We start from the raw sequence: 13,919 nt of genomic DNA on the forward strand, positions 1-13,919 counted from the left end.
CAAGCTGGATAAGCCAAAAGTGAGGACTGTCCAAATGTAATGTCTCTTACCTGTTTTCCTATTGGACAATCATTTACATTTACATTTACATTTACATCATTTAGCAGACGCTCTTATCCAGAGCGACTTACAAAAAGTGCTTTGTCTATCCAGAGAAAGTATCTTCGCTAGTTACCAATAGGTTAGAGAGAAAGCCAGTCCTGAGCTCAGATACTGCTAGAATCAGAAAGTCATTGTTCCTTTTTCACTAGGTGTCAGAGTTAAACACAGAGCAGTGCAATACAATACAATACAATACAATACAATCCATTCCTCACTCTGGGCTTGAGTTATCTGGCTAAGTGTGAAATCCTACATTTGTGAAATAACCGCCTGTTGCTTCTGGCTCAGATAAGCAGTAGATTTAGGAACAGGGCCTATGTTCTGCATTTTACAAGCTCAATCTTGAGACTCCTCCTTGAGGTTTAACAGATAGCAATTGATTTCAACTTGTGTGTATGTGTGTGTGTGTGTCTGTATGTGTGTGTTTGTATACTGTTCTCTGCTTTCTGGGTCAAAAGGTCAGGGTGTGTGTTTGTGTTATCATTTGTAGAGTGCTAAAAGGTTACCTGAACTTACACCCTTTGGCCTCTCATGAGCAGCTGGTTATTCTAAAACTGCCAGTCCAGCATTATTACCTGCGGACAGTACAGTGGTTCAGCAAAGTAAATAGTTAACAGTCCTTTTACACCATGTGGTCAAACTGTCACAATGAAAATATATTGAAAGTGCACTTCTGATGCTGTGACCTTTATCAGGGCACCCACATCCTCTCACTGATATTCTAAAACAGGATACTTGTGTGATGAACTCAGAGCATGCAAGACACACTTCACACTTTTGAATGTTTGTGAGCGTGTGCCTTTGTGCATGCTGTCTACTGTCACTGTATGTGTATGTGTTTGAACAAAGTCAGGACCAGTAAGGTAGGTGGGTTAGTTTCAGTTTCAGTCAACATGACCATTAAGTAAAGATTTATTTTATTTTTTAGTAACAGTACGGTTTATACATACATACATACACCGATCAGGCATAACATTATGACCACCTCCTTGTTTCTATGCTCAATGTCCATTTTTATCAGCTCCACTTACTATATAGGTGCACTTTGTTGTTCTACAATTACAGACTGTAGTCCATCTGTTTCTCTGCATACTTTGTTAGCCCCCTTTTACCCTGTTCTTCAGTGGTCAGGACCCCCATGGACCCTCACAGAGCAGGTACTATTTGGGTGGTAGATCATTCTCAGCACTGCAGTAACACTGACGTGGTGGTGGTGTGTTGGTGTGTGTTGTGCTGGTACAAGTGGATCAGACACAGCAGTGCTGCTGGAGTTTTTAAACACTGTGTCCATTCACTGTCCACTCTATTAGACACTCCTACCTTGTCAGTCCACCTTGTAGATGTAAAGTCAGAGACAATAGCTCATCTGCTGCTGCACAGTTTGTGTTGGTCATCCTCTAGTCCTTCATCAGTGGTCACAGGGCACTGCCCACAGGACACTGTTGGCTGGATATTTTTGGTTGGTGGACTGTTCTCAGTCCAGCAGTGACCCTGAGGTGTTTAAAAACTCCAGCAGCACTGCTGTGTCTGATCCACTCAGACCGGCGCAACATGCACTAACACACCACCACCACGTCAGTGTTACTACAGCGCTGAGAATGATTCACCACCCAAATAGCACCTGCTCTGTGAGGGTCCATGGGGGTCCTGACCACTGAAGAACAGGGTAAAAGGGGGCTAACAAAGTATGCAGAGAAACAGATGGACTACAGTCTGTAATTGTAGAACTACAAAGTGCACCTATATAGTAAGTGGAGCTGATAAAATGGACAATGAGCATAGAAACAAGGAGGTGGTCATAATGTTATGCCTGATCGGTGTATGTATGTATGTATAAACCGTACTGTTGCTAAAAAATAAAATAAATCTTTACTTAATGGTCATTTTGACTGAAACTGAAACTAACCCACCTACCTTACTGGTCCTGACTTTGTACAAACACATACACATACAGTATACAGAGAAACAGATGGACTACAGTCTGTAATTGTAGAACTACAAAGTGCACCGTAAGTGGAGCTGATAAAATGGACAATGAGCGTAGAAAAAAGGAGGTGCTCATAATTTATGCCTGATCGGTGTATAAATATATATATATATACATATATATATACACATACACAAGAGTTTTGAAATTTACTCAAGTATTATTAAAACTGAATACTTGTACTGTGATTCAGTTTCATGTCCAAAAGGAAAAACATACTTTTCCCCCCTTATATTCAATTTTTTTTTTCTCATGCGCTGACTTTTATTTATTTATTTTTCACAATTCAGACCACTGCATAATAAAACTGCCCATAGCTATGCTAATTCATCCTTGTGCGAGGACCAGTACTACCCTTTCGTTGCCACACCTCATGCAGAGTTTGTTGAAAACGGTTGACCTGTTCAGGCAGATCTGCTGTTCTGATTTACACAGAATTCGATCGGCTAATGCACAGTATTAAAGTTAATATGATGACAAAAAAAATTAACTTATTTTTAGAGTTGTTTTAGGCATGTGTAGGAGCTCCCATCTTGACAGGGTATAAAAACAAGTGTGTATGTGTGTGTGTGTGTGTGTGTGCACGCATGCCATGTCTGAGCAGGTTAGCAAGCCCTGAGGGTAAGAGGATGGATGACAGGAGCAGGCCTGACTGGTTTCAGGCCTTAATCTTGATGGAACATAGCCTCAGAGAATTTGTGGGGAGATTTACAAACACGTTCTCTCTGTGAAGTCCCACCCATACAGCTACCCCACTCAGAGCTTCGGCTTTTACTCTGGCCGCACTTCATTGTTGGCTGAACATATTATGATGACAGGCTTTGTATACGTATGTGTGCGTGTGTTCATGTGCACACCAGCACCCTCCATCCGTGCTTTCTCAGACATGTTATCACTCGTCAGGATCTTGTCAGCTGATAATGTTTTGAAACTCAGGAGAGAATCCTTTTAGCAAGTTTCTCAAGCACTAGGGCCATGAAGGTCTTCCTCACATCCTGATGTTCGTTACGTCTACTGGGGTTCACTTGCTCAAATGTGTGACTTATCCTCAGTTATTCACTACTATTCACTAGTATCCTCAGCAGACAGGTGAGTCATTTTGGAACCAGTCAGAAGATAATCTTACTATTTGTTTAGCCCTTTTCTGTCTGCGATTACACCTGTTATCTGAGGTTACTTTGAGAAAAGTAGGTTATCGAAGCATGGAAGCGTTTCTTAGCGCACACTCAAGGTCCACCTTGATTCACTAAGGATAAGGACAGTGCTACGTGTGGGTGAACTTGTGTGTGCATGTGCGAGGAAAAAGGGGGAGGGTAGAGGCAATAAGCCCTGTTTACCTTTGGCATTTACTTATGGTTTATCCTGAAGATAAGCAGCTCATTGGCCTACAGGGAGCGAGTGTGTGACATGTTGAGGCCTGAAAGAGTAGAGACTGCAGTGCTGCTTGACTGCCTGCAGGAAACAGATGCAGGCCTGAAACCAATGAGGGAGAAACAAGCAGTAGAATGAGTTCCAAAATTGAAGAATGGAAAAAAAAAAATCCGGAATCTACTTTATATGGTTGCCCTGCATTTGTTAAGAAGCTTAGATGTTTTTTCTTCTTGGTTTGTAATGGCTAATTTATACAGGTATCTCTGGAATGTGCTGATAGAGCCAGAGTGGAGTTCCAGATTCTTGTTGGATCAAGAGGTGTTTGCCATATTACATTACAGCTTTGGCCAAACACAAAAGCTAAAGTACACCCCCACCACCACACGCATATATTTAATGAACAGACAAGGTTATCTGTCAGCCAGTGTCTAGTGTAAGTACGCTGGGACAACATAAGATGAGTAAACTGTCTTTGTCACACACAGAAATATCAATGTCTATGCAAAGAGGTCTTTTTCAATGCTTTGTACACAAATGCTGACAGGCTTACAGGAGGCAACTAGTTCTCTTCACATCCCCCCCATGTAGTGCTGAAAAATTAATCATTTTTATATTGAAATTGCAGTTTGAAAGAGCATAAGAGCTGCAGTTTCAATTGTAGCCTACATGTAGTAAATGGGGATTTTTTTTTTAACCTAAAAACAAGCTTGTGACCTGCCTGTCTGTGAGTAACTAAACACCCACATGATGCATACATGAAAACACAACCACAACTGACTGTGTCTGGCACCTTGAGTTTAGCATTTGAGCCTGAAGCAAGAAAAAGTGGGTCTGCTGGTCTTTCTAGCCAAAAACAGGCCATGACATTAATTTGTAGAAAGTAATCACAATTTACAGCTGTCACAATATTGCAGCTAGATATTTTCCCCAAATAGTTCAGTCCTACTTCCATGACCGAGAGTAGCTTTGTCCAACTGGCCTCTTAATAATAAAGATCCAAACAAGGCTCTTTGGAACAACTTTTGGTCGCCTTAAAGAACAATTTTTGTAAATGTAAATGATCCTCCACATTAAGTAAGGATTCTATACCAATTAAAGCTATTTCCTAGAGCTATAAGTCAACCTCCAAGCCAAGAACCATTCAGGAACCTGTTTTTAAGAGTGTGGATGTTTGCTTTTACCAAGCGGCCCTGAAACCAACCACACATGATAGAGTTAAGTTTGTGTGACTTATGAGGGGATAGAATCAAGAACAGGTGTCGTTGTGACATCGGGCAGGCTTTTCATGTGGTTCTGCACAGGTTATGAGGGAGGTGTGAGGCAGGAAGTGCTTGAAAATGAGAGGTGGGTTACAGCTTTTGCAAATCTATGTATGTGTGCATATCAGTCTGCCATTTTAACGTACCTGAAATGTCAAAGCCAACGCAGTAGCAAAAGCAGTCAGGTTGAGATGTTTAACCTCTCAGTATGCCACAAGGGCTTTTTTCGTTTTTACTATTTGCGTTTTTAGTGCTATTTGCATTTTCATTGGTGTCTTGGACATAATACTCATGTAAACACATATTGTACATACAGACTATGGAGGCATGATATGGAGATAAAAAAAAAACATATTGTGACTATGTTGCTACATATTGCAATTATGCCTCACAATATGTTTAAAACACATCAGGATGCACTTGATTTAATGTAGTTAAATTATTTCTGAAGAAACCCATTCATTATTGTTGGATTATGTGCCTTACTTAATTCATCCAAACACTCAACACAGCACAATAAACATTTAATGACTGGTTAGAAACTCATTTGCATATTGCAGATTGATCGTGCGGCCCTGATACAGATTTATACATGCAGGAGCATACTGATGATAAAAGCCTTTGCTCTGAACTGACACTATTTGGAGTATTTAGTCCTGCTTATGGCCTTCTAACTGCTTACTTTTCAAAGACTTAAACTGCAGTCCAACTGCACATTTTAGCCATGATAGAATGAAACCACTCTGTTGGCTCTGACTCATCTGAAACTTCTCTCTGATCGTATCTCCGGCTAGTCTGAGGCCAGAGCAGTGCTGCAGATACTGCTCAGGGTTCTCAGAGAAGACACAGGGAACCATTTCCCAAACCACACGTATTTGAAACCACACATACTTCAAGTTCTCCTCAACCCTCAGCTTCCCCCCCTTGATTCTCTTTTTCGTAGGTCAAAGGTTTCTTTACAGCAGTAAAAGAAAAAGAGCATGTGATGAGATGACTGCCAGGAGGCTAAGGTGAATCTGAATGACTAGGAGAATCATTACATGGCTACACAACCAAAGTGTAAGTTGAACTAAATCTCCAATCTGAGAGACGTTTTATTGATGACAAGTGGAAAGTTTTATAAATGACTAGTCTGGCTACCAGACTTGTTCTATCAGTGTAGATTCTCAGAGCCAAATTATACACAGGCTTGGACAGTATCTTTCACTAAATGATAGTTTATCACTAGACATGCTATAGCTGTTGTAATGGCCTAGTGCTTCAGATCTTAACTGAGATATATGCAGATAAAGGTATCAGCATATTCTCTTCTCTGTCAACAGGTTTTCCTATATTGTAATCTTAAACTGTCTGGGAGGATGTGAGCCAACAGATAGTTTTGTTTACGAGTTAGCTATTATTTGTTAACTGTTTAGTAAGATTTTTGTGGATACAATGCATACAACAGTGCTGTTTCAGCCATTAGAATAAGTTCTAATAGTTTCACATGTTTAACCCTAAAATCCTTCCATCAGAACAGTGCTCCTAAAAATCCACTCCTTGAGGGCTGCAGCACATTTTCACATTATTACAGCACTTGATTCAATTGCCAGCTTCATGAGAGCAGGGAGTTAGTCATGTGTTAGAGCAGGGAAAAGACCAAATTTATATGATAGATATAGGATGATACCACTTTGTCTTTTCTGAAATACCGATATTGAAACCTTGGGTATCGGCTTCTTCTTTACAAACTGCTGAAGTTTAAAATAAGTGATTTTTAATGGAAGCACCATCCTTAAAATGAACATCAAAAGTGGTCTATCATGCTCAAAACACAAACCAAGCTAACATCATCACCTAACACAGTGTGAGTATGAATAAATTAGGTCTTTATTAAACTATCTTGCTGATATTAGTTCGATACTGATACCCATCGATACTAAAATGCCATCTCTATATTATGAACAACATTCAAGCCTTTCTCTGACATTCTACTAGTATTGTACATGCACACAGATCTACGCATCCGCACACAAGCAGGGAAAGAGCAGAATTTGGAAATTTACTGTTTACTTTCTTGCTTCTCAAACAGAGAAGTCGAGTACACTCTGATAGAAGCATTACAAAGTCTACCAACTGTAGGAACATTGCTCAATCTAGCTGCATAGTGCAGAGAACAGATTGCCAGCTTTGCCTGGAGTTATTACTGTACATAATTAGCATACAATAGCGTTCTCAGCATCTGTCTAATTTCCATTGTGCAGGTGATGGAAAGCGACCTACACCATGTTCTGGAGAGTTTGCATTGTAGGTTTGCCTATATAAAGAACTCGCGCACACACACATACACACATACACCTCCACCCTTCACCTTCAGAGTAAAGCCACATCCTGCAGCACTTTTGTAATGTGCACATATCAGTGTAGCTCATACATACACTTAGCATGCACCTCATAAACAGGAAACAGCTCTTTGTTTCATATCACGCATGAGGCATGTGCTCAAAGACAGAGAGTACATAGTCCGGAAAATGTGGTGGTTGATAGCTAACTCTTCCACTGCCACTCACCTGAGAGAGAAAGACACACTGTGCCACATTTAACACTGTTGGCATTTGACATGCCTGTTCTTTTTTTGTTGTAATGCTATGACGTTTTGCATTTATAGCCTTCTATAACTTCTTTTAAAACTAACAGGCCTATGTCAAACATAACTAAATTACCATTCCATTTCTGTGTAGTTGGGCCTAAATCAGAGGAAAATATATTCAAATTTATATGCTTCTCCAGCCTTTTAGATTTAGATCTCAGGATCACCAGTAATACACAAATCTGCAGTGTAATATTGCATGGGTGCATAAAAAGGAATATTCAGTTAACTTTGATGGAGTTATACAATAGCAAACCACAACAGGCTAGCTCTTTATACAGCTTGAGAGAAAAGGCTAAGCATACACAATCATGTGGTGGCCCTGAGAATTTCAGCGTCACCTCAGTTCTAACAGTTTTCTGACAGCTCGATTCTCAGTACATGGCTCTTCTGGGAGTAGTTTGGAATTCTGATGAATTAGTCAGCTGTTTAGGAGAATCCAGGGACATTTCCCACCATTCCCTCTGTGTAATCAGCCACACTCAGTTGAAGTTTGATCTTGGTCCGGTCAATACCCCACCAATCCTCTCTAGACTACCAATGATCATGCTTCTCTTAGCAACTCCCTCATTTCTACAAACAAAGACACAATTTGATGTTCGATAATACGCTGTACACGAGACTTTTTTTTAGCATTGATGTTGCCCAGTCATCTTCATAATGATTAGGAAAGCCATAATGATCAGACTGGTGCCAGCTATGACGGCAGTTGCCAGAAACTTTCCTCTGCACAATCACTGCATTATTACTGCAATTTATGTAATCGTTTTAATAGTATTTGCCACTGAGGCACACATTTGCTCATACTCATCCATTGTGATGTTCACATAGTCCAACTCCCAAAAGAAAACACTCCAGACTACATATTTTTTGAAAAATATGGGGTTTATTGGTTTTAACTGCAATCAGTCATAACAAAGCAATCAATTTTATATAAACTCACATAGAAATTACTGTAGTGAACAGCAAAAGCTGTTTAAAAAATACATTCAACAGTTTAGGCTAGATACTTTCGTTGTGTCTATCCTGTTAACCAAATCTTCTCAATCTTCAATTCCATTGAGGAAACAAGGAATAACTACTCAAACGTATTTTATCGTCGTCTGCATCATTATTCAAGGCAGGGAGCGTAAGCTCAATGGAATGTATAAAAAGAGGCACTTTACATTTGGGCTGGAAGAAGGGTTCCAAAAAACCAATTAGAAACAAAAATAAGGACACCTATTCTCCAACCCATTTGGTCACAGTTATTGCCTGCAATTCATCTAATTTACACATGTAACTGGAAGAACTGCTTTTAACACTGAAGTTTTGTAACCTGCATTGATATCACACCACAATCATCTCAATGAACACATATGCAACAAGAGAATGCACTTCAGGTGATACTTAAAATGGAAGCAGAAGCTTTAAGGCCATGAAAGTCCAACTTGAATCGAACTCACTTCTGTCTCTAGTAACAACGTTCTGATAAATGTGTCCCCTTGAGATATTCTGACAACAAGATATCTAGAACTCACAGTATACAGTTCAGTATTTCAAACTGGTGCTGTATCTTCCGCTACTATCTCCGGTACTAAGGGGGGAAAAAAAAAATGCTACATGTGAGGACTAAACCTGCCTCAACTTAAACAAAAGGGGTGCAACAACTGAAGATTGACTAAAGAAATAAAGATGAATGTACTGATGTCAAGCTTTCTAGTGAGTCCAAATATCTATCAAGGAAACATTAGGCCTAATAGTTTTGCAGTCCAATATTTGGGAAAAAGAATGAAAAATCTACAATAAATAATCAAAATGCAGAAGATTTTTTTGTTTTTTCTTTAAATTAAGTTTCATTTTTATCAAAGTGTAGTTGCAAACAAGTAATTGTAGTACAATATATTAAACTGTGAAAAAAGAAAGTTGACAAGTCTTCACAATCTTAAGATTAATACAGAAGATCATAATTTAACATAAAAGAAAATATATTCTATCGTTTCATTATCAAGATAAATACAAACAAAATTAACAAAAAAATGCATATGATCACCAATAAATATGTTTGATAAGTTAAATAAGCAGTGACAAGCAAAACCTTCTGTCTTGAAAGTTTTCTTTTCCAAACAACAACAACAACAATAATAATAATAATAATAATAATAATAATATAATAACCATAAACAATGACAATAAGTCAAACAAAAGAGGTGGAAAGATGTGATGAAATTACAAAGTGATCATCTGAGCAGATTCTATGGAAAAGCAAATTAGCTTGGAGATCTAAATAAAGTCACAGGAAGTTCAGCTGCACCTTGAGAACGCTGGAATTCCCCTCTGCTGATTGGAAGGTGGGTAGAAAGTCAGTCTTAAAGTTTAATAGCCAGTTAGGCATTCCCTTCCCAACAAACACCAAGTGACCAGCCACAATGGGAAAACTGGGGTGGGGGACAGCAAAAATTGTTCATTATTGAGTGAAGGCACCCAATCTCAGGCTTTTGCGCTAGTTTTGTGAGAAAGCCAGAGCAGGCAGCACATGATAAAAACAGAACGTGCCAAATATATTCTTGAACTCCCATTTTCAACCTCATGAGAAGTCCTTCCTGCAGACTGATGTCTGCCATCTAACAGGAGGGCAGAAGAATGCTCAGAGCAAGAGCTACTACATCAGGCTGTTAGAAACTGAGGGGGGGAAAAGAGACAGTAGTCCTTTCACCTCAACACTTGCATGATAAACCCCAGGCACTTTTATTTCCTTTTTTCTTACGTTGGTCTGCATTCAGACAGCTGTGAATGATCTAAGCGAGACTCTATCAAACCCATTCAGCTAGTTAGGAGAGTGTCCTTGAGTTGAGTGGTGCTATAAGGGGGGAGGAAGGGTCCTCAGCGTAGAACTACTCCCTCAACATGCCACCTGTGGCTCTGCTATGCACTACTGAAGCAGTAGTACCTGGCACAACAGTCTCTTACCTTTCACCATTCCACTTCCTGCTCTAGTTGTTTTGGCACAGTCACACATGTCATGGCAGGGCGTCTATGAGATGAGGCCAAGGCAGCAAACAGGTTTTTGGGCCGAAGAGGGAGTTTTTGCTTGTTGTGGTTAAATAAATTGAAAAGGAGTTCCCTTAATTCACTGCATCTTTTTTGTTGATTTTTTTTTTGCATCTTTTTTTAAAGCCTAAGTGATAGAACGAGGGAAGTCTACTGCCTCTAGAAGGCTAAAGAGTAGGCAGGAGGTAGAGGGAGTACTCGTCCCTCGTGCTTTCTGACCACTACTACTGCGAGCAATGCAGGAATCTGGCTCTGGTCACCTCAGTCATCTGAGATGGAAAGCCTGCTGAAGATGGGCAGTCGGCGTGTGGTGTCAAGGACGGGCGATTCTGAGCCACTCAGACTGCTACCCGAGCTGCTCTGGTAACCCTCTTGGTCGGAGAGGGAGTCTGGCTGGCTGGACGGAGACTCAAAGAGGTGAGGAGACTCCGACATGGGCCTGAAGTAGTAAGGAGTTGTAGATGGAGAGGATGGCGCTGGGGCAGTGGGATCAGCTCCAGACGAGGGTCCACTTCCCAAGCTGGGACCAAAGAGGTTGGCCAGCTCCTGGCTGGAGTATGTGAAGGGATTGCTGCTGGGCCATTCAGGCAGCTCATCTGGGGAGAACATGGGGGGAGGGGTGACTGAAGTGGGGCTGTCTCTCAAGCCGCCAGAGCTGGGGAACCCAGCAAAACTGTAGCTGTGCTGTAGACGTGGTCTCTCCAGCTTGTTGGAGGTGGAGAGTGGGGATGGGGCAGGAGGAGGCCCACGGCGTTCTTCTGCATTATGGATGAAGTGGCAGCGGGGGCCGTAGGGGCAGAAGCCGATGGTGTGGAAGGTTCTGCAGAGCTCCGTCTTGTACTTGGGGTGGCGGGTGAGGCTACGCAGCTCATGGATGCCATGGGCAAACTGGCACTTGTCACCATACTTGCAGGCACCATTCTCCTCGAAGGGCCTGCACAGCTCCGTTTTATAGCGGCTGGAGTTGACCTGGCTGCCTCCAGGGCCACCAGGGCCTGTACATTTCTGCAGCAGGCGGTCCCCAGTCTCTGAGAAAGAGCGGTCTCGGAGCCGGTTTTCTTTGTTGCTACCGCCGGTGCTACCCATCCCTGTCCCCAGCAAGGCTGGGTCTGCCTTGTTCAGAAATTGATTCTGGTTGAGCTTGCTGCTGGGCAAAGTGACTGAGTGCCGTCGTTGGTAAACCCCACCAATGGAGGGTGTCCCCACAGCCTTCCTGTCCAGCAGGCTCCCAGTGGGGTTGGAGATGGGAAGATTTGCTCCAGTGCAGGGCACAGACATGGTGTGTGGAGAACTGAGAATGTTATTATTGTAATTCAGCATTTTGTTGTTCTGCGAATCAAAGAGAGACATTGAAAGGTTGATGAGAATACAGTTTACCTCAGTGAAGTCTGAGAAAAAAAGAACATTAATCATGGTCACATCATGCAAATTTAAACACTGACTTGTTTGGAAATCTTAGACAAGGCATGAATGAAATAGTAAATCAAACTTCTAGATATACATCTTTGCTGCGTACAACCTTTGGTTAATGTTATTTTAAACCAATGAGGAAATACAGGCCTATGGAGCAGCTGGTTTGGCGAGTTGCCCACCAGAGGAATGCATGGCCGCTTGAGTACATGGAACGCAGGGAGGTGAGTGAGCGCGACAGACTCATGTGGAAGAACAACAACTAACCACGCTCTGTGGCCTTAATGAAAGTCCTATATCGTACAAGGGAATTTCTCTGTATCTTGGCGACACCGATAACAAAGTCCAAGTTGATGGTCTTCAACATGCCATATCTACTTAAGATAATGCCCTGCTTCCTTTCTTTCACAGTAGTATTAATATAAACAATACTCTTCTCAGTGGCATTTAGCATACGACTGTAAAACTCAACACAACGTGCGAGACATTTGCAAGAAATAAAATGTAATATACTTAAGTTTAAGGGGAAAAAGCAAGCTTGAAAGTGATGATCCAACCATTACCTTACCTACAATAGCTGCTGTCTAAATCTTTGTAGTGGGCATTATAACGTCTAATGTGTTTAAAGTGTGTTAAGAACAGTTTGTCTCGGCAGGGATTTAGACTAGCTAGATATCCAACTTCACCAGGACTGATATTACCTGACGTATCGCCTGGAAAACAAAGTTATGGAGCTAGCCAGTTCGTAAGCAACTTGACTACAGGCATAACTGATTTACAAGCGCAGTAAGTGGTCTTAGCCAACTTCGCCCGGCCAAGCCGCGTTTTCTAGGAGTTTCAAATCTTCTGTACAAGTTTACGTTGGTCAGGAGACCGTCCTGTTTTCTTTTTTACAAGATTAATTTCCGTCATTTTACTGTTATTAAAGTGGAAACTGTGACCAACAACAGCACACTTTTAAGGTTTGGCCAAGTAGGGTACAACGGTTAAGTTACGTCTTCCATTCATCGCTGGTAAAAGTTGTGCTGGTGCATTGACATGGCCGCTCCCGTTCAAACGCGTTTCACTCCCTCCGAAATTTAACGATAAAATGTCGCGAGCGAACACGTGAACTTCACGAGTCCGTAGCGCGAGTGCTGCTGTGAGCTGGGCCCAACAAATCTCGGTCTGCAGCTACGCTGCTTCAGCTAAAACAGTGCCTATAAGACTACCTGTTATCTCCATACAAAACCACAGCTACACGAAAACAAGGTCAGTTTTTAACCAGAACTCTTTTAAACACTTTATGCTACCAAAATCATGTCAACTCAGCGCCTAAACAGCCACTCATTTCTCACATTCCGCAGCACGAAGTTTAAGCTAACTGGGCTAACTACGTAGGACAGCAAAACTTCCCCGTACCTTGTTGTTGTTGTTGTTGTTGATAACTTCGCTGAAGTCAAAAAGAGGCGGCACTACAGCCGTGGTCATCTTAGAAAGGAGGAAAGTAACAACGAAAAGGCGCGAAAGTACTGCGATATGACGATGCTTTACAAACGGGTTCGTGTCCTGTGAACTTTTCCTTTTTTTGCCCTCACAGAGAACCCCCTCTACCCTGCCTGCGCGCCCAGCATTTCCTTTATATAAAAAGCATGCAGGAGGAGCTAAGAGAGCGTCAATAGTTTAGGGCGTTTCTTGCTGCCTCTTTTTTTCTTGTGAATCAAGTTTTTCTCCCTCCCTCTTTAACGCAGACCTTGCAGTGCTCGGGATTTGAAACAGATCTTGATCTTTGTACATGCACGCAGCAGCTTCAAAATAATGCTGCTGCTGCTGCTGTTGTGAAACTTCATGCATGCATGCAACAATGTTGATTAATGAACGCACAAAACAGTTTGTACTATTAGGTGGGAGATATTGTAATCTTCTTATTGGCTCTTACTATAACTATAGCTTATATGATCTTACTGTAACTTAGCCTTCGTCTTTATTCACATGTACAAGAGTTTAATTTCATGAGCAACACGTTACAGTTAACTTAAGTGATTAAAGTGCATACTGTTCATCAGATTTGTGTATTTGACTCTTAGGACTATACCTGTGTTTAAAAAGTGGATTGTTGTATTTGTTTGCTGCCATGTTGCTGCTCATACTA

At 41.4% G+C, this 13,919-nt stretch overlaps 1 protein-coding gene across 1 annotated transcript; it reads right to left on the reverse strand.

Annotated features, from left to right (window-relative positions):
- Nucleotides 1-8,214: 8,214 nt before the first annotated feature.
- zfp36l1a (zinc finger protein 36, C3H type-like 1a) lies at nt 8,215-13,405 on the reverse strand. The gene is made up of 2 exons (XM_036592837.1): nt 13,190-13,405; nt 8,215-11,707 (listed from the first exon to the last, which is right to left on the reverse strand). The coding sequence occupies exons 1-2, from the start codon at nt 13,256-13,258 to the stop codon at nt 10,640-10,642; spliced, it is 1,137 nt and encodes a 378-aa protein (XP_036448730.1). The 5' UTR covers nt 13,259-13,405; the 3' UTR covers nt 8,215-10,639.
- Between the last annotated feature and the right edge of the window lie 514 nt (nt 13,406-13,919).

The sequence above is a fragment of the Colossoma macropomum genome, unplaced genomic scaffold (genome assembly GCF_904425465.1).
Source record: "Colossoma macropomum unplaced genomic scaffold, Colossoma_macropomum, whole genome shotgun sequence".
NCBI classification, from domain to species: Eukaryota; Metazoa; Chordata; class Actinopteri; order Characiformes; family Serrasalmidae; genus Colossoma; species Colossoma macropomum.

Coding starts and splice junctions, on each gene's coding strand:
- zfp36l1a (XM_036592837.1), bottom strand. CDS start 13,258: ATGACCACGGCTGTAGTGCCGCCTCTTTTTGACTTCAGCGAAGTTATC. Junction 11,708..13,189: donor ACAACAACAACAACAACAAG/GTACGGGGAAGT, acceptor TTTGATTCGCAG/AACAACAAAATGCTGAATTA.